Source organism: Erpetoichthys calabaricus, chromosome 2, assembly GCF_900747795.2.
Source record: "Erpetoichthys calabaricus chromosome 2, fErpCal1.3, whole genome shotgun sequence".
NCBI classification, from domain to species: Eukaryota; Metazoa; Chordata; class Cladistia; order Polypteriformes; family Polypteridae; genus Erpetoichthys; species Erpetoichthys calabaricus.
The window spans coordinates 70,482,278-70,503,487 of NC_041395.2; the positions used below are offsets into that span (position 1 = coordinate 70,482,278).

The 21,210-nt window shown below is 39.1% G+C and overlaps 1 protein-coding gene across 1 annotated transcript in view; it reads left to right on the plus strand.

Moving 5' to 3' along the window:
* Positions 1-21,210, plus strand: part of LOC114645958 (spondin-1) — a 509,623-nt gene that overhangs the window by 331,251 nt on the left and 157,162 nt on the right. The window contains exon 7 of the mRNA XM_028793897.2: positions 13,902-13,966. Coding sequence (XP_028649730.1) covers positions 13,902-13,966 — 65 coding nt within the window. The remainder of the gene's footprint in view (positions 1-13,901; positions 13,967-21,210) is intronic.

Below are 21,210 nucleotides of genomic sequence, written 5' to 3' on the forward strand. Positions count from 1 at the left end.
TTATATAAAGATGATTTCTAAGAAAGGGACATCTGCTCCAGTCTGATCACTTCCAAGAGAATTCCTCATTTTATACTTATTAGCAGAGTGGAAAGATTTATATGAAGAAGATATGCTAATAAAATATCTTGTAATCGTATTGTTTTACAGAATTGGTGCTCTACTTACTGTTGGTTCCTACCTTGTGCAAAATGTTGTTGTTATAGACTTGTAGTCCTGATTTGGTTTAAATAGATTTAAGGCATGGATACATTGTTCCTCAGATTAACATCTGCAGTTTCATTAGATCTTACTTAATAAGGTTTCCAAATTATGAAGAATTGCACCTTGAAGGTACAGATAAACATGCCAAATGAGTGGCTACTTCTTTAGGTGCAACTTGCCCTATCTGTATATTTCATTGCTCATTTGGTAGCAGCATCATATATATTTTGTAGACAACAGTGTTTAACCTCCTTGGTGTTAACCCTGAGCATCTCTCAGGCTTGAAATTATACTTAAAAATTGTTAAGGCTGAACGTCCATCAGATTAAGCTGTTATGATCCGATATAAAGAGTTATGCCCAAATAATGCTTGGGGCAGTATTCTGTTGCATTCTAGTGGGTAAAATAACACCATGCTGCAAAAAAAATAATCAATGTGTTTTGCCATTGTATTATAACTCATCAATATTCATGAGTCGGGCAGAGCCTTCAACCAAAACCAACAATGGCATGTAAATGAAAAGCTCTAAAGCCAATTTTATAACAAACTGAAAGTGAACCATTAGCTTGAATCAAACAATAGAGATGACAATGTAAATTGGTCCTCAGACATTGACGTGAATTGTGACGCGGATACATACAAACTGTACAACCGAACTGTTGTGATATGCCTGGTGACTTCAGTTGCATAAAGCTGCAGTGCGGTTCAGTATGTACATGACAAAAACGCAAACTAGTTACAATCAAGTTGAAGGACAAGAAGAACGTTAGCCAGCTGAGCAATGTTCACAGTGTAGCAACTGTCAATGTTTATGTCAAGAGAAATGTGGAGGTCACTGAGCCTTCAACGGTGGTAGACTATAATAACACAATGCGGGTCCGGCACTGACCTGCTACCCTCTCACACACATGCAACAGAACAAATATTATAAGAAAAGTCGCAGCAAAATCCTCTTCTACTGTCCCAATTGCAACTGTGCTTTGGTGGCTTCTCTATGATAGATTTGGTTAATGTTTCTACTTTCATGTTATCTGTTTCTGTTTATGCATTGATGATTTAAGTACTTTAAGAAACTCCTTTATACCGTATGACATATCCTGTATGCATACATTTATTAAGCTGTAGGAGTATTAATATTTATGTGCTTATATTGCATTATGTTTGTGTTCAACATTAACTTTTAGTGCTCTGGTGCATCTACTGTACCTTTGGTTTTAAAACTGTTTTTTTTTATAAATTAGTGTACGGCATGCTTTGCCTGTAAGTGGAAGTGTGCTTTATAAGAATACATTGAATACAACTGACATACATTCTTCAGGTTCCTAAATAAAATATAAAACTGAATGACAGAAAATTTGATCCTAAAATACCACATGGTGTGAGTTTTTATTTATTTATTGTGGTTACAGTATAAATAGCTTGTGTTTTAAAAGTTTACTGTCCATTTAAAATCGTAATGCTAATTTCAGAGTAATTTAAGTTTAAATTGTAGGTACAAAAAGAAAAACTAAATGTTATCTTTTTTCAATGGAAGTAGAATAAAGTGAAAAATTACAAGGAATTTACCTATTTAGTCCTCATAACCATTGCTGTCTGAAATGATTCAAATGAGGTCAAATCATTTACATGCAACTCAGCCAAGGATTTTAAGAAACTGGAATGCAATTAAATAAAAGAAGGATAAAATCAGTACATTTTGCCAAATACTCATTATCAATGTCATTATTGAACTTGGATGGGGGCATAAGTGTAACTCAGGGCATTTTCACATGCATATCCAGGCAGCACCAGTTTATAGTCCACAATTAACATAGCATAAACATCTTTTGTCATGAAAACTGCTGGGCCAAGCATGGAAAGTATGTGCAGTCTTACATATACCTGCAAGTAGTGCACGGGCCAGGATTCAAACCCAGGGCACTAGAGCTGTGAGGCAGTATTGTACTGTACCACCATGCCACCCAATCCTCCACACATTGTTTATGGCTGCAGCCTAACGACCTCTTACAAACATTTAGGTTATCTAACATATGTCATATCCTTATTTAACCCCATCATATTTGTAATCACAGTATCTGTATTTATTTGTTCCTAATGCACAGCTTTTGTTTTCCAAGCCATGGACTTGACATTTAGCCCACAAATGCTTCACACCATAACTCAGGCTTAAGTTATATAATTTCATCCTTGCTAATCTGGGTGGTGGTTGGGATGGGTTAGGTTCTGATGAAGTGGAAAGAAATCAACAGAGAAAACATATGCCACACAGGCCGTGGTAGTAGTGGTGCAGCTAGTACTCATCTTTCAAGCAGAGACTTTGTATTCCTCCTATTAAATGTAACTTTTTAATTAATCAGTCATTTCTTCTCGCTATTTTGCCATGACCCAACACTGTGTCGTGTGGGGCTATTTTGTCTCCAGAGATATTTATTGAAATTTAAAGCTGTATGCATAAACTAATGGTGTTAAAACACCACCAAAAACCACCTGTGCTGTTTCTTCACCTTACTTGAAGCTGGTTTCTGAGAACCACTACATGTCATCATCACATAACAGCTAAATCTCATAACAATTTTGGATTTTTGGACATTAGGAAGCTGCATTGTGAATGCTTCCTGGTTTAGCGTGTACTTTGGTGTAGCTCTCAAAGTAACTTTTTACACACTCAAATATTCAAGAAAATGAAAGGATAACCCAAGGATCATCCAACTTAGATTTTAGGCTGCACAGAGTCTTATTAAACGGAGTTCTCAGTGAATCTAATATTGTTGGATTTCTATTTGAAATATTAAGACCCTTCTTTACAATATCAGTGGCTAAAGTTAAAGCTAATCGACTGAATGTGAATGACGGTCTAACTGGGGCAGCTCGGGGGCAGAACGAGAGGACACGATCTTAATGGGATGTGACAAAGGATAATCCCGATTTATGCCACAGATTTCACTCATCCTGTCAAATTACCATTTGCATTTTAAACGGCTGCATGTCTATGATGTACAGCCAAAGATCTCTGCTCAAACTGCTTTTCTCCCACTGCTTTTCTGTACTGTTCTGTCCAGATAAGTATAATGTAAAATCTTCTGGGAATTTATGAAATAATACTCGGGCAACTTTGAGAAACATCATTTTTATTTTAGAGATCATGATACAATTACCTTTCACAGCTTTTTGTTGCATTTTAGCCACAAATGTACTCAATGTTAATAATTTTGCCAAGGTATCTGCCCTAAAAATAAAAACACAAGACTGATTCCTTTAAAATCTTTACAATATGTTCATAATATACAGTTCTGATAGCATTTAAGTGTAGGAAATGCTACCAGCAGTAAAGATAACGCCATTCTGTAAAGCTTAGTTAAACAAGAGTTCATCTGTGATTACAGTATCAGTTATAATGAATACCTGCATCTGCTAAGGGGTTATTACTATAAGAAGTCCCAATAATTGCTATTATTCACATATGCTACTGATTATTTTTGATAATATCTTACTATGAACTTGTATCTCTAGAAATTAGAATTTGACAACATAAAGTGGATGAAAATGTCTTGCAGTAGGACACATTTAACAACAAACTTTGTCTTGAATATTAAAAAAATCAATATTTGAAGATAAAATGTTAATGATAAACTAAGAAGGTGTGAATGATATTGTCCCATACTGCACAGAAAAATAAACAAATTTAGCCAAGTTAATTCGAATTAATCATATGAAACCGACACTGTATCTGTTTGAGGCTTTGTGTGCTACTTCTCAAGTGGATTGGCACTAACCCAGTTAGGCATTGAAAAACTGTTTTTTAGGAGAACTTGAAGAAAATCCATATTATCCTGCTTTACATTCTTTCACCAAACACATTTTTAAAAGCAACATGTTTGAGGGTTATATATAATTTCTAATTGTTTTTATATTTATGCCATTCCACTTACTAGTTTTATATATATATATATATATATGACTGTGAGTATTAAATTTACAGTGCATCCAGAAAGTATTCACAGCGCATCACTTTTTCCACATTTTGTTATGTTACAGCCTTATTCCAAAATGGATTATTTAAATTCATTTTTTTCCTCAGAATTCTACACACAACACCCCATAATGACAATGTGAAAAAAGTTTACTTGAGATTTTTGCAAATTTATTAAAAATAAAAAAATTAAGAAAGCACACAACAGAAAACGTAAAAAAAAAAATCTACCTGTGACCCCATTCAGTCTATCTGTACACATAAAAGCCCTTACTATTTAGTGGAGTGGCTTGTCTGGTATCATGGTACCAAGTAGTCACAATGCTCTCACCTTCTACTTCATTCCTCCCCTCACCCTGGCCTCTTACCTGCTCCTGCAAGTTGAACTTTTCCCAATTATTCACTTCCCAACTCCAAGCTCAGCACTGTATTAGCTAGAAGGATACAGGACCTTAAAGCTTGTGCTATTGACCACTACAAAATTAGCCCAGATAACAACTTCTGGAGTCCCAGACACTGTAAAATGTGTGGGCATGTACACTTAGAGCTTCCTTTGCCAGCCCAAGGCTCCCTTGCATCTCCATACCATAGATAGGGCCACATGAAGTCCAAGAAGGTTGCCCACCAGAGAGATTCATGAGAGTCTAAACATCTTGCATGTAACTGTACTGTGCCACTCTAATGTCTTGAGGAGCTACTTATATAACAAGGATAACCTGTATAGCCCTGTGTTAGTCACTAAACTGCCTACTGTCAGCTAAACATAGGGTTACTACTGGACATACTATCATAGCAATGCAGTCAGGATTCAAGCTGGACTCCAAACTTGTGGCAGTTCATCATTTTAACCATACGATAATAAATATATACTGGGGTGGAAAAACTGATAGTCCAGACACACGGAAGTACCAGTTTTTAATTCCAGACAACCAAACTACAGACTCACAAAGCCAGGTGGACTACCAGATGTTTGGTCCATGTGATATTTTCCTGATGAAACACAGTTTTTATAAAAAAAAAGACCCAGTGCTTCATGTATGATCATAACTTTGGTGTCACTTATAAAGAAAGCTGCTTATAGTGCATCAGACTACCCCCATCTAAAGCCTGTTTTATACATCACACATCTGCACTAGTTGAAAGGGCATCACAGCAAAAATGACGTCAGATGCGGCCACTTGCACTGGGATCTCGACATGTGATACATATGGATTTTTTTCTAACTATGTGATAATGCATGTGTGGTGATATGTACTCTAAATAGTGAATTTCCAGGAGAGGCTGGTTATGTGGGTTACAGAATGATAAGCAATGGGCTGAATATTACACAACAGGTCATCAAAGTGCAAAGAAGACATACCCACGAGAATATTATGCTCAACCTCCTTTTGCTGCTTTTGCTTAATGGGTTTGCTTGCACAAACACACACACATGTAAGCAATATAGTGAAATTGTGCTGGAAGTCTATAAAGCAAGCACGAGAAATAATAGTGTTAGCTGCAAAGTAACTGGGTCAGTGAGGGCAAGAATGGCAAAAGTGAATCATATCCGCTCATCTTTTACTGTAATATAAATATTACTATTACCATGTTTATACTAACATAAAAGACGCCTATAAGGTCATTCCACGCCCCCACCTCGGCCAGTCTGATCATCTCTCTTTGTTTCTTGTTCCAGCGCACAAAGCCCTTATCAACAGTACTAATCTAAATAGCAAGACTGTTAAAGTTTGGCCTGAAGCTGCCATTTGCCAACTCCAGGACTGCTTTTAACAAACAGACTGGAATATATAATATATGGAATACTTCATCTGTGCTGTCATATATTAATTACTGTGTGGACAATGTCACTGTCAACAAAAGGATTAAGGTCTACCCAAATGAGAAACCATGGATGAATAATGAAGTCAAAAGGGACAAAGCCTTTAAATTAGGAGACACCTCAGCCTATAGAGCTGCCAGAGCTAACCTCAAGAAGAGCATCAAGTCTGCTAAACTAATTTACAAACAACTGATTGAGCAGGACTTTGACAGTAACTCAAACTCACAGCGGATGTGGCAAGGCTTCCGATTAGTCACAGATTACAAAAAGAAAAATGACATACAATACATACTGGCCAATAACAATGCCAACCTAGCAGAAGAACTTAACAGTTTCTTTGCACAGTCTGGCAAGGACTATAACCAGCTTCAAGCTGACCGGAGACTCACAGTCTTTGGTCGTACACATACATGATGTGTGGCAGGCACATGAAAACATTAATACAAGGAATGCAGCAGGTCCTGATAATGTGCAAGGATGCATGCTCCAGGTCTGCACTGACCAATTAGCAGAAGTATTTACACACATATTCAACCTCTCTCTCTCCACAACCAATGTACCTGTTCCCAAAAAACTGAGGATAACTTGTCTTAATGACTGTCTCCAGTCGCTGTCACCCCTGTCATCGCAAAGTGCTTTGAACGACTGGTAATCACTTACATCAAAGCCTCCATCCCAGCTGATCTAGACCAACACCAGTTTGCCTATCGGTCAAACAGATCAACTGAGGACATCATCTGTGTCGCTCTACATGCTGCCCTCTCGCACCTGGAAAAGCCCAACACCTATGTTAGGATGCTCTTCATTGACTACAGCTCTGCATTTAATACCATAATACCTAACCAGCTTATCCAAAAACCTCTATGCACTAGGACTTGCTCCGTCCACATGCAACTGGTTACTGGATTTTCTCACCGCCCCCAGTCTGTCAGGATGGGCAAACACACATCCTCCACCCTTACCCTGAGCACTGGTGTGCCGTAAGATTGTGTACTAAGTCCCCTTCTCTATGCACTCTTCACCCATGACTGTCAACCCATCCACCAATCAAACATTATTGTTAAATTTGCGGATGATACGACTGTCATTGGGCTTGTAGCAGATAACAATCAATGCAGATGCTGTGGAGAGAGTTTCCAGCTTTAAGTTTCTAGGAGTCACCATCTCAGAGGACCTGTCCTTGGCTGACAACAACTTGGCTATAACAGGCAAAGCACAACAATGCCTCTATTTTCTCAGGAAGCTAAGGAGAGCTGACCTCCCCCAGAAGCTGCTGGTTAATTTCTATAGATGCACTATAGAGAGCATCTTAGCTAACTTCATGATGGCCTGGTGCAACAGCTGCACCAAGGCTGCTAAAGAAGCCCTGCAGAGGGTTGTAAAAACAGCAGAGGCCATTATTGGGACTGAACTGCCATCACTCAGACTCTCGTATAAGACTCGCTGTGTGAGAAGGGCCAAAAACATTCTCAAGGGCAAAACTCATCCTGGAAATTCTTTGTTTGAGCTCCTCCCATCAGGCAGACGCTTTAGGTCAATCCGTGTACGCACAAACAGAGTAAAAAATAGCTTTTTCCCATCTGCCATAAACTTTCTGAACTCTGAATCTCCTCAGTTTGAGATCATTTTTAATTTAACGTATGCAATAAGCTTTACTATATTGGTAATGTGCAATATACTAATGTAATACAATATATAATATGTAATGTACTATTCATTAACAGGTGCAATAACAATTTATGCTGCTGTACTTTGAGCAATAATAATTTGCTCTGGTTACTTGGTCACTTAACACTGTATATGACATATTTGGAATTATCTGACTTTTCTTTAAATGCACCTTGGGGCTGTCACAAAAAGTAATTTCGTTGTGTTACACAATGACAATAAAGTGCTTGAACTTGAACTTGAATAAAGTAATAATGCATACTTTATTATGGATAACAAGTGAAAGCAGTCATAATTACAAACAGCATTATGTCAGAAATAGAAAATAACTTTTCAAATACTTTTCAAATACTGGAAGAACTTTTTTAGCAGATTAAATAGAAAGGATATTCCACAAAGCAGTGGTGACTACCAGGAGGAGACAGCATCTCCACCAAATCAGAGAATCCATCGTGCAATACGCAGAGATTATCCAGAAACCAAAAATAAAAGCACCCTTGAAATGGTGAGAAAGCACAGTAACATTAGACTCTGTATTAGTCAGCCTGCAATATTTAACAAACGCTGATGTTGTGCTGAGTCATTTCATGAAATGTAAATCTTAGAAACAAAATAGTTCACTAACGGAGCATACTCTTCAACTGACAGGATTTGTTACCGTTGACTAAATGATCTAAAATATTTAACAGCTCGTTGATAATCATGTAATTTTTTGAAAATTCCAATAATGCTTCTGTCACAAATTTTCAAGTGTTCAGCCTTAAGAAATGAACATTATCCTTTGGAAATCAGAGGACTTCACACCATTACAGACAGATCTTACAGTATGCAGTCACAGACCATAAAAAAATGCTCACCTTTTACTGATATACACTCTAGGCTTCTATCAATTATACTGGAGGTTTTGAGAATGCTCCTTAATATTAGCCCAAAAACTGGAGAGGGTGTACATGGTCTTTTAGGCCTAAATCTCATTATTACTAAAACGAGGACCCTCTCAAAAGTCCAAGTATGACAAATTTGAATGCAGCTCTGTACAAAAAGGCTGTGGTCAACTAAAGGTGTATGACACTGTTAAGGACATACTGCACATCAGAATTATCCTGAATTGGTGGGGTCTTAAGATAGATCTGATTATAGAAGTTGAGAGTACAATATTATTGCAACATTTCAGCTCATTTTTGCTAAAATATTTTGTGTGCTTTGGAAAATAATGTTGTAGTTCTTTATCTTGTTTAAGTTTTCTCCAACATTTTGGGTTATAACTCAGAAATCAGAGATCTACTTTACACAGCTTTTCAAACTAAGCCCATTGTATGTTTGTGTATTAGTTTGCTTTGTGAAAAGTATTTATTTATAGAATCACACTAAAGTACAAAATGTGAGGAACAAAGCCTGCCATATATGCTCTGCTGGAAATGTGTCAAAACAGCCATGGAGGAGCGTAACAATTATACCGATGAGAAAATGCAGGTGACGTGGCTTCTTTGTCTGATAAATGAAACTGGGGAAAGCAGATGCCAAACATATGGATCAGCAGCTGTATTGTCATGGGGTGCAGTTTACAAAGAAGAACCTTAAAGAGACCTGAAATCAGAATACTCTAGAGGAAGATATCAGCAAAAGTGAAGAAACTCAGCTGGCTATGAACTTAATAACAGCCTCATTGTCAGATGTAATCACTCAGGAAAACAAGGTCCTCAGCATGTGAGGACAGTCCTGACAAATAACACAGCAGTGTTGTTAATAAAGGTGTTGTGGCTGGTATCACTTTTTATCAGGAAACAGCGGATAAAGCCATATTGGATACTGCTGGAAACTTTATTCTAAAACATTACATTTTAAAATATAGGGAAAAAAAATAAATAGAAAATTCCACAACTTATTCAGTGTCTATTAGAACAATTTCTATTATCCTGAAATGGGAGGCATGCCTATAATTTATTGATGATTTATTGGCTTATGCAATTATTGAACCATTATAAATCCTTTTAAGATAATTGCATTCATTATGTCTGTATAAAAAGAATTATCACAATTTAGTTTTCTGACAGAAATACTGTATGTACAATGCAGAATACTGTAGGCATTCCCAGAACCATCCTTCTCCTTCCTATTCTGTTCGCCCTGAGACAAGCTCATAAAATGGCCATTGGAAGAATAAGAAAAATCTAATTCAAGTAACACTCATTGCTTTCTAAGTTTGCTGTCAGTAAAACTACAACATCATCACACAATATTGACAATATATTAAAATATATTACCCCTAACATTCAGCTATAATAGAAATTCAAAGATATTTTTTAAAGGAAACCAATTTTTATGTTTCCTTACTGCCAACAGGAACCCATCAATAATATTAGGGTGTAATTGATCATTTGCTAGCAGAAAGTCTGAAGACTGCCTGAAGGTTAAAATATTACATCCTGCATCAATAGGCATTTATATGACCATCATATGAAAAGTTTAAATATTTATATATTTATTGCTTCCTAAAATTGTAAGATTTATTATTAATACAAGAATATGACCATGGCAAGCCACTTCACAGATTTTTATCAAACATATTGATTTTGCTTGTATTTCTCTGTGAACCTTCTTTAATTTTGCACTGGGGTTCTACAAAAGCTGAATTATGAGACAAAATATAGTAGATCAAACTGCAAATATATTCCAGTGTTTATCATATCATGGATATTTCACATGGCGTGCCTTTGTGGTTGCAGGTTTTCATTGTCTTAAAAAGATGATGATATTCCATCCATCATAAAGCCAGTGCTTATCCCAACACCAGTAAATCCAACTCTTGCCAGTCATGTTGTCTGTCGTAGATCATCCTTAGTCAATCATAGCCAATTTAAAGTCTCCATTTAAACAAGCACAAATTTTGGAGAGAATTTTTGGGAAACCGGAGAACCCAGCAATACATGCAGACTCCACATAGTGCTTTGGCCAGGATCCTGGACCACTGCAACAACAAGCAGCCGATTCTGTTAAATCATTTCAGTGTTATAGGGTCACAATAATTTGAATGTCCTATTAAATGTGTTATTTATTAAGATGTCTAATTTTGAGGTTTGTGAGGTTAGGTGATTATTCCAAGTGGTCTTTCAGTTTAGGTTTTGCAGTTTTCCACCATTTTCTGTACCATTCCAGTGTCTTTAACAAGTATATATACAGTATGTCATGTATAGGGTTAGGCTTAGGGTAGGGAATATCAGCCCGAAGGCCTGGGGACTCTGACTCCCTATTTAAATGACTGAATACCATCAGGTTTGGAGAATGTCTATAGTTACTAAAACCCACATTACCGCTAATTTTGTCTTTTGGAGATTGAAAAATACCATTACTAATCCTCCTAATTTTTTTTTTTGTGCCCAAAATTTCACCAATTAGTTTTCATTCAGACTGTGTGGATCCACTGTATCAAGTTCTTACAGTAAATCCATTGTTGTTCCTTTTTCACCTGGCCAGTCTTATTTCAGGTTGTTTTGTTCAATACCAAACTTGATTGGTGTATGTTCGGTACATAGAAAATGAGAGTATAAGACAGTCGGTTTCCCTTGATTTTCAATGAGACAGAGTAAATTGAATAAATCTCGATTTTATTTAATTTTTCATTTCTCCGACATATATGAGTCTACTCCGCAAGTTTGACATTGAATTCTATAAACGCAATTGGTAGAATTCAAATGTAAATTTTGTAAAATAGGTCTTTCTTTTTGAGAGAACCTATTATGCACTATTTTTTTATTTCTAAATGTGATGTGCCATGCAAATCTATTACGTGGTTTAATATAAGAAGCATGGACCAAAAGATCTTTCAAGTTTTTATTACATCGATATGCTGAAATAATTTTTTACGGATTTTAAAAATTCGAACATCGTCTGAGTTTCCTGAAAACTATCTCGGAGAACATGGATCATTTATCAGGCTTGACTAGAAAAAGTAAAGACCACCGGAAGTTTACTAACATCCACCTAGGGATTATTCAGTGGTCTAGGAGGTGAAAATGCCTCATTTAAGGATTCCATATCCATATGTCCTATAATATTATTACACATAATTAATGATTTTGGAATGTCTAACCAATAATTTAAAGTCCGTTCTAAGCCAGCCATCCCTGAGGCCAACACAGATACAAATCTAAGTAACTGATTTTGAATATCAGAGTTAATTGTACCGGTAATATATTCCTTCCACTAACCTTAAGTTCAGTTTTTGTTAAAGCTGTACACCAAAATATTATTTGTGACCTCTTTTGTGGATGTATTAATTCAAACATACATATGTATGATAACCTTAATGAAATGATATGAGGTGTATGCTCATTACATTATTTAAAGACAAGAGCAACTGCAAAAATTGCATATCTGTGTCCTTACACTAATTTGTAAAAGAAAGTTTTAGTGCCTCTCCGAACTAGAAGTTGTACTGGAGGGACTGGAATTAGAGGGCTCAAATACCTATATGGGCTCCCAGTTGCTATTACTACTTATTTTGTAGGGTCATATTGTAGCTAAGCATGAACAAGTGCATTCAGTCCTGTTTATTAAGTACAATGAAACACTGAAGGTTTAATAAACAAGTAAAAGCTGTTGCCAAGACACTGATGAATCACCTAAATTGTTTAAATCAATCTCTCAGTGCCTGCCTATATTAACATAATTGTGAATTTATAACAATACCTGTCATCACTCACAGAATGCTCAATTTCCTCACAAATCTTGAAGAGAGAAGTGGATAGAGGAGGTTTAAAATAATTAATTTATGTAAGTTGTTGATTAACATCTTGTGCTCCTCAAACTTCATTTTTCGTGATATGGGTAAAGACATTCCACCAAAAACTGTTATGTAAATAATGCAGTCTACAAAGGATTACACTGGACTTGGCATCTGTCTCGAAATGCAGAATTCATTATTAGAATAAACAGATTATTATCTGCCAAGGTAGCCTTGAATCTTTTTGCTTATTCAGCAACACTAGAAAGACACGTTAATGATCAAGTATTTAGCACGTTCATAATGAAAAGCGCAGCAAAAAAAAATCTTCAAATACTTAATTCTGTTTTGCAGTAAATGTTAATAGGTATCTAGATGAGAGACCTCAAAGTAAACTTGCATTTCTTTTTCTTAATAGTCCCTTGTGATTATTGTGGTGATGTACTGCACCATTCAAACCTGCTACAAATTTGTGGATTAGGAGCAGCATGGGGTATCAGCTGTATTTACCATTTAGTGGGCAAAAAATACAATTATTTTTAAAGTAAAAAGATAGCACCACAGGAACTGTCAATTACAAGTGACTTATATGATTGTGCAGTGGAAAAAAATGTTGGGTATATATCTGCTAAACGACTTCAAGAAATGCAGCAAGCTCTGCACTTCATGAACCCTTGAACAGAGAAAGTACTAAATGAGCACTTTATTTTGAAAAATGGAGTGACTGTACAAAAGCTTTATTATATGTTTAGGAAGTCTGTTAGTGGCACATCAGAAAGTTGCTCTTTAAGGTTTCAGAATGTGCTGAGACTGGCATTCCATAGTCATGTATACCACACAAAGACCATCTTTTTAAAGAGCTTGCAGCATTTATGAACAATGCATAGTCAATAAATGGCATGTGCTCTTTCTTCAGGGTTTGTTTTCTTTTTTTACTTGCCATCTTCAAAGTCCAGGCTTCTTTTATAACCCCATAATGTTCAAGTCTGATTGACAACAGAACTCATTTTTCATGTCTGCTTGACCTCCCTGAGAAGCAGTAATGAGGAAATGTGCAGCAATTCAAAGTCTGATTTTTAGCTGTCAACATGCCGTCCTTCTACTACAGATGATTTTTGAAGAGAAAACAAGCAAAACAATTTCCCACTACATCTCCAGATCAAACAAATGCTATAACCCAGAAGTGAAATACATCACACGTATCATACCCTCCAGTATGCCAGCTGTGCAGTGTTAAATAAATATTTATCAGCCTTGTGTTAAGTATCAACCACAAGCTGAAACTCGGGTTGTGTTCTTTTGACCAGAACTGCACAGAATTGGGTGAATATCAAGTGCAAACAGTAGTGCAAGTCATCAAAACAAACATGTCAAAGAACAAAATAAATGTGAAATTAAAAAGTGATGATGTCTTCCTATACCAGGAGGAGAAGAGATGAATGAAACCTTACAAGATGGAACAATGCTGACTGTAATAATGACCTATTTCTTTTATTCTACTTTTTATTTGTAGGGTGATGAAGTTTTGACCGTTATCAAAGCAAAAGCCCAGTGGCCGGCCTGGCAGCCATTGAATGTGTAAGTATTCACACACTTTGATGATTCAAAAGTAGAAAATGAGCCGTTTTTTTTATTATAAATGTAAATAAAAGTTAAATATAGTTATCTTGTAGAAATGCATGTGTGAAAAATTCTTTCTTAAATTTTGTAACATAGCTAAAGTAACAGATCATAGCTGGTATAGAAGGTGCTATCCTTTGAAATTAAAAAAACAACCTGGCATAAATCAAAATACAGACGTATAATGCATGATACAGTGCAGGAGTGCCTGGTTAAATGTGGCAACATAGTGGTATAGTACAGGGAAGGGGTCTGGCCTAGGCCAGGGAGAGAAAGAAAAATACAGACCAAAATGGAAAGTGGATACTAGTGCTCAGAAGCAGGTGCCACAAATAGGCAATATTTCCTGCAAGCATAGTGGTTGCCACTGAAGAAATTTCTTTGACTGGACAGAAATTGTGTCCTAACATGGCACCAGTTATCTTCAAGTCTTGTATGGAAAAGTTTGGGGACAAAAACACAAGATCAGTGCTTGTGTTAATCGTCCATCAGTGCCCACACCAGAAAATATTTTAGCTGGTAATGAGGAAAATGTCAGTAGCATTTCCAGACTTTATCAATTTATACCACAATGTTCAATTCTTGATGATGTTAGTGGGAAAGAGACCTCTATACTGAAGTAATAATTCAATTATTTATTTGATTATGATTATTCATAAGTATAAGTCAACTTAAAAATGTACAAATTAAGATGATCTAAGATACACTGTATCATATACATATTTTACTAGCGTTAAAAAGCCCGGGTTCCTAGAAACCATGGATTCTGGTACTTCAATCAATCAAACGCATCGCTTGTGCATTAGCGGTTAAGTGAGGGTCTCTTTTCTTTGCGGTTTTGTTTTGCTGACGTGCTTACCACCGTTGGCTATCAGCGGCTAAGCGAGTTTCTCTGTTCTCAGAGGTTTCATTTTGCCAATGTGCTTGTGTATTAACGGCTAAGTGAGTTTCTTTTTTTTCTCAGTGGTTTCACTTTGGCTCTTTCTTTGAGCTTCATGTTGTACCCTCGTAATTCCGGGCTGCACAGACAAGACACACACACTTCCACGCGTAGACGTTTATATATATACTAGCTGATTACCCAGTGGCTTCGCTCACTGAGTGCAAGGGAAAACAATAAAATGTATTTATAAAATAAGTTTGTTAATTGCCAGTTTTATTTTTCAACAAATAAAGAGCACTTACAATAACATACAAATCAATATAAACAACATTATTAACATCATAATCATATGAGAATATGAAGTAATATATAAGAAGCACATTGCACATAAATATAAATTATTAAACAGTAAAATCTTCTTCTATAACATGCTACCGTGGCTGTTCGTTTGTCTGTCCAGGATTTTAAATCACCTGTAGCTCGCAAACCGTTTCACCTATTGACTTGAAATTTGGTACACATATACTACGTGACATCTACTATCCGCTTTCGGGGTTATGATTTTATTACTCTTTTTATCTTTATTTTATTTTATTGTAGAATCAACTCTCGGCAGCGCACAGCAGGGCGGCTGTGCAGCGGATGCGTACGGGTGCCGTTCTCATTCCCTACCACTTTCGCTAATCATTCTTGAGGCAGATTGAAGACTTAAGTGCCAGATTAAGTGAAAGGTTAAAGAAAACGTACTAAGTAATTGCAACACAAAAACGTAATCAGTTTTAAGGCGAAAAGATGTCAACGAAAGAGAAGCAGTGGGCCGCTAGGGTGGAGTAAAGAAGAGCTGCTCAGGAAGCAGTAAGCACATCAACCTCTGAGCAAACAAATACTAAACGTACAGAGAAAGAGGATGAATAATATGAATGCTCAAGTCAAGTGTATTCACTGCACGTTATCATGCAGTGCGCCGTTACTGGTATTTTGATAAAAGAATTTGAACAACATATAAGAAGCGTATAAATTATTAAACAGTAAAACATTAACATTTAAGAAGTAAAGATACATTGAGTACTACTGCAGTGCTTTCGGGTATACTACACTTTTTGTTTGCCCATTACGTGCATAAATGTATACATTTTTTGGTGTACCTACCCGAGAACACGCGACATATAACTGATCGTGGGAGAAGCATGGATTTTAAACACGCATTGAGTTCATCTGCTGGTGTCCCTCGTGGAATAACTGCTAATGTTTGATGAAAATCTCCTGTAAGTAAAACGACAGTACCTCCCATTATTTTGGTAGGATCTCTGAGATCTTGCATTGTTCGGTTCAAGGCTTCATAAGCTCTTTTATTTGCCATGGTGCACTCATCCCAAACTATTATCTTTGAATGTTGCAAGACTTTTGCCTTTCCAGATCCCATGCGTATGTCGCAAATTGGATTTTTGTCGTGAGCGAGGTTTAATGGTAATTGCAATGCCGAATGTGCTGCACGGCCTCCATCTAATAATGTAGAGGCGATTCCCCATGACGCTATAGCCAGATCTATATCACCAGTCGCTCTCTCGGCAAGAATCAGGTTTATCAAGAATGTTTTTCCTGTTCCCCGGTGGTCATATGTAATTTCCGCTTCAACGTTTCATATGTAATTTCCGTTTCAAACACAAAAAGAATTTTATATATACAGATATATTGTAATAAACCACACAACAGAGCATAAAGGTTTGGGGTTTTTTGGCCCCGTATACTATAAAGCAAAAATATATAGGTCAATGTTTTCTCCAAATACAACAGACTAAAAAAAGATGGATAGACAGACAATTTATAAGGGGGGACCGGAAGTGAAGTAAAGTGATGCTGGGAAAAGCCGTGGTGATGGTTGGGAAGATGTCATCATCAGGAGGGGACCAGAGGTTAGAAAGGAACCCAGAAATGGCTGGTTTCACTAGGCGTCCGGGAAAAGTTATGGCGGCGGTGCTTCGTCCTTTCTAGAGGTTAGTACCCTGCCGTCGTTACCTGGCACAACTTGTCGCAGTGCGTGTCAGGTCCTTAAGCTGCTCCCCATGTGCTCGTGCGTGACATGACCCCCCCCCCTCAGTCCATACCCATTGGGTCTGGCAGCCCGAACATAGAGGTCGTGAATCCGGGAGAGAGCATCAGCATTAGCTTGACGGTTACCTTGGCAATAAGTGATGGTGAACTTGTATGGCTGCAAGTCCAAAAACCACCTGGTGACCTGAGGATTCGAATCCCTATTGAGGGCCATCCACTGGAGGGCAGCATGATCCGTCACTAGGGTGAATTCCTGGCCCAGCAGGTAGTACTGCAGGTGAGTTACCGCCCACTTGATGGCCAAGGCTTCCTTTTCCACTGCTGCATACCTGGTCTCCCGGTCCAGCAGTTTCCGGCTAAGGTATATCACAGGGTGTTCGACACCTTCAATACTTTGGCTCAGAATGACACCTAGACCTGTGTCTGAAGCATCGGTCTGGAGGATAAAAGGAAGAGAAAAATAAGGAGTTCTCAAAACAGGTGCCATTGTTAGGGCCGTTTTCAAGTCACTGAATGCCCGTTCCATCAAATCGTTCCACACCACATGTAAAGGGGCCCTTTTCCTTGTCAGATCTGTCAAAGGGGCGGCCCTCTCGGAAAACTGAGGTACAAACCGGCAGTTGTAACTCGCTAATCCCAAGAATGCTTGCACCTGCTTCTTGACTATCGGATGGGGCCATTCAAGGATGTCTTTTATTTTTTAACTCTGTGGCTTCACCAGTCCCCTTCCCACCAGGTAGCTCAAATACTTGGCTTTGTTCAATCCAAAATAACATTTCCAAGGATTGATGCGCAGCCCGGCTTTCACTACTGTCAGGAGGTCGGCGTAAACTTGCAGCACATGCTCCTCCCAAGTGCCAGAATAAATGACCACCTCATCCAGGTAGGCAGCACAATAGGACTGGTGGGGCCTTAGCACTCTGTCTACCAGACGTTGAAAGGTCGCTGGTGCCCTGTGCAGTCTGAATGGCAGGACCTTGTATTGCCAGTGTCCACTAGGGGTGCTAAATGCCGTTTTTTCTCTTGCGGATGCCGTTAAGGGAATTTTCCAGGATCCCTTTGTCATGTCAAGAGTAGTCAAGTAACGGGCCATCCCCAGCCGCTCGAGAAGCTCGTCCACACGGGGCATGGAGTAGGCATTAAATTTGGAGACTTGATTAAGACGTCGAAAGTCGTTATGAAATCTCCACGACCCGTCTGGTTTACAAACGAGGACAATGGGACTGGACCGTCAAGTAACGGGCCATCCCCAGCCGCTCGAGAAACTCGTCCACACGGGGCATGGGGTAGGCATCAAATTTGGAGACTTGATTAAGACGTCGAAAGTCGTTACAAAATCTCCACGACCCGTCTGATTTACAAACGAGGACAATGGGACTGGACCATGGACTGTGACCTTCTTCGATAATGTCCATGTCCAACATTCACTGGACATCTAGTTCCACCTCTGCACGTTTCGCCTCTGGGAGGCGATAGGGTCGTTCCCTGACTACCACCCCTGGGTCCGTCACTATATCATGCTGAATCAGCGAGGTACGGCCCAGTGCTTCTATGCTGGCAAGTGGATCAATTGAGCAGTCCGGGGAAAAGACCATCCCGCCAGGATAATCACCCAGTTGCACTTCTGGGTTGAGGTCCGTCGCCAAAGAGGGCTCCCCCTTGCCGTCCACGTTATCTATAGTCGCCGAAAAGTACGGCATGGGAGCAGCTGGGTGGGCCCCTTGACCTTGCACAATCAGACCCCACTTAGGTGTAGGAGTGGTGACAGTTCTACCATGTTTATTTTCCTACCAGTCCTGTCCCAGTATAACTGAAAAGGAAGGCTCGGGCAATACAGCAACGAGCAGTTGTTTCGGGCTCCCTTCCCAGGTTATTAAACACTTAGCGGACTGTAAGACCTGGTCTCCCCATGCACAAAAGTTACGTTTGTTCTCTGCACCACCCACTGTTGCAGTAGAACATAATGGCGAGCAACAATGGTAATGTTACTCCCGGAGTCAAACAATGCCACAACCGAGTGCCCATTTAATAACACCACCACCACCACTGGAGATCGCCATAGGGTTCAACAGAGCACAGCATCTCTCTCCCTTCGCCCAGCTGCAGTCCATTGGCTCCACGTTGAGGGGACAGGTGCGAAACATATGCCCCACCTCACCACACTTGAAACAGCGCAGCAGGGTGGGCACCCTATCTCTTGGTTTAGCCGGAGCCTCCGCAACGGGACAGGTGGGCTCAGGGGTGGCTGTCGGACCCCGTGAGCCGGCTTCTCAGACCCCCCGAGTTGGGTCACCGCCAGGTGGTGCTCTAGGACCTCCAGAAGACTGTTCATATCCGTAAACGGATGTCTCCTGACCTGCTGGGTGAGGTAGTCTGTCATAGCATGGATTAAACCTTCACAGGCTACTTGTTCGACCACCTGGTGAGCTTGGTTGATATCTGACCGTAGCCAGCATCCGAGCTTGCCCCAAAACTCAAACATTTGGGCTCTAGCTGGGAGGTCGGGGTCGAATTTCCACTGCCAACATACCCTCGCCTGCTGGCCGGAGGTTACGCTGTAGCACGTGAATATTTCAGCCCTCAGGAGGTCATATTGGGCGGCTTCCTCCTCAGGGAGATTGTGATAGGCCCACTGCGCCAGGCCCTTCAAATACAATGCCAAGATGGACGCCCACTCCGTCCGTGGCCACTGATTCCGAGTTGCTCTCCTCTCGAATATGAACCGGTACGACTTGATATCGTCTGCTTCTGAGAGAGGGATGATAGGAGGTGGTGGGGGCCGTGCGGGCTCCGGCTTTACCGCTACCACCAACGCCAGCCGTCTCTTTGTTTCGGCGAGCTCTGTCTTCGTGACCACTTGGTCCATTTTGACGGCCTGGAGCTCGTTCGCCAATGTGGTTAGGACTGCACTAAGGTCCTGCCCTTCTGACATTCTTCGGGCTTTATCCTGCCGACTACGCCACTGTAATAACAACAAAAAACAAGCTTAAAGGGTTGGGGTGTTTAGCCCATAAAATAAGGTCAAAATGTTCAACAAAATCATCAGACATTTAGGGATGGTTAGATGGACAACTTATTGGGTCGGACCGTAAATTAAACAGTGGGATGTTGGGAAAAGCGTGGTGGTGGATGGGAGGTTGACGTCATCAAGCGGGGACCAGAGGGTAGAAAGGGACCCGGAAGTGTTGCGGCTCTTTTAGTCGTCTGGGCGATATTATGGCATCGGTGCTTCGTTCTTTCTACGGAAATAAGAAGAGAGAGGTTAGTACACTGCCGTTGTCCCCTGGGATGGCTTGTCTCAGTGCACGTCGAGTCCTTAAGCTGCTCCCCATGCGCTTGTGCGTGACACTGTTGTAATCCTGCAAATGTTCACTCAGCTTACAGCTTTTATAAAGTTATATATAAAATAAACTGAAAATAGTTTAGGTAACTGTTTGAATGAGTGTGTGTGTGTGTGTGTGTGTGTGTGTGTGTGTGTGTGTGTGTGTGTGTAAGTGTGACCACTATAAAGTACTTCGAAAATTACAATTCATTATAATTGTATTGTACCTGATGTTGCAGTACCAATTCTGGTTCTACATAATCCTAAAGCTGGATTCAGAGGTTAAAGAAAATTGATATATAGTTGGAAGAATATGAGGGGGCAGCTTCATGGCCCATGGGTTGATTCTCAGCCCACCTGAAATTTCCAGGCTTCCCTGTGTCTATGTAGATTTTTCTCTAAATACTCTAGTTTTCATCCCACTTTCCAAAGGCATATATAATAGATTAACTGATTACTCTAAACTCAGTGCGTCAGAGAGTCCATTTTTGTGTGAAGATGGACTAATATTCCTTCCATGGTGGGCTTCTGTTTCTGGCTTAGTGCAGGCAGAATAGGCTCTGGTCTTCCATGACCCTGTATTGGAAGTGTCAAGTTCAGAAAAGGGATTAATAAAGTAAATTCACATTATTATTATTATTATTATTATTGTTATTATTATTATCATCTGTGGACTAGGCATCCTATAGAACTGCAAACTTTCAGTACAATCTAGTACAGTAGTGTGCATACAGCATGTGCATATTATTAACTAGATAAATGTGGTGAGTCTTCTTTGGTACAAACCACAGGCTTTCATTTGTTTATTCTGCTCATTCTTTGCTTTAAATGTCTTTCTGATTCACTGCACCTGCCTCTTTCAAAAATGTTTTTTTTTTCTTTTTCACTCACTAAAGTTGATTTTCCAGTATTAAAAGAGAGGATTAAAATGCATAGGAAGTGCAA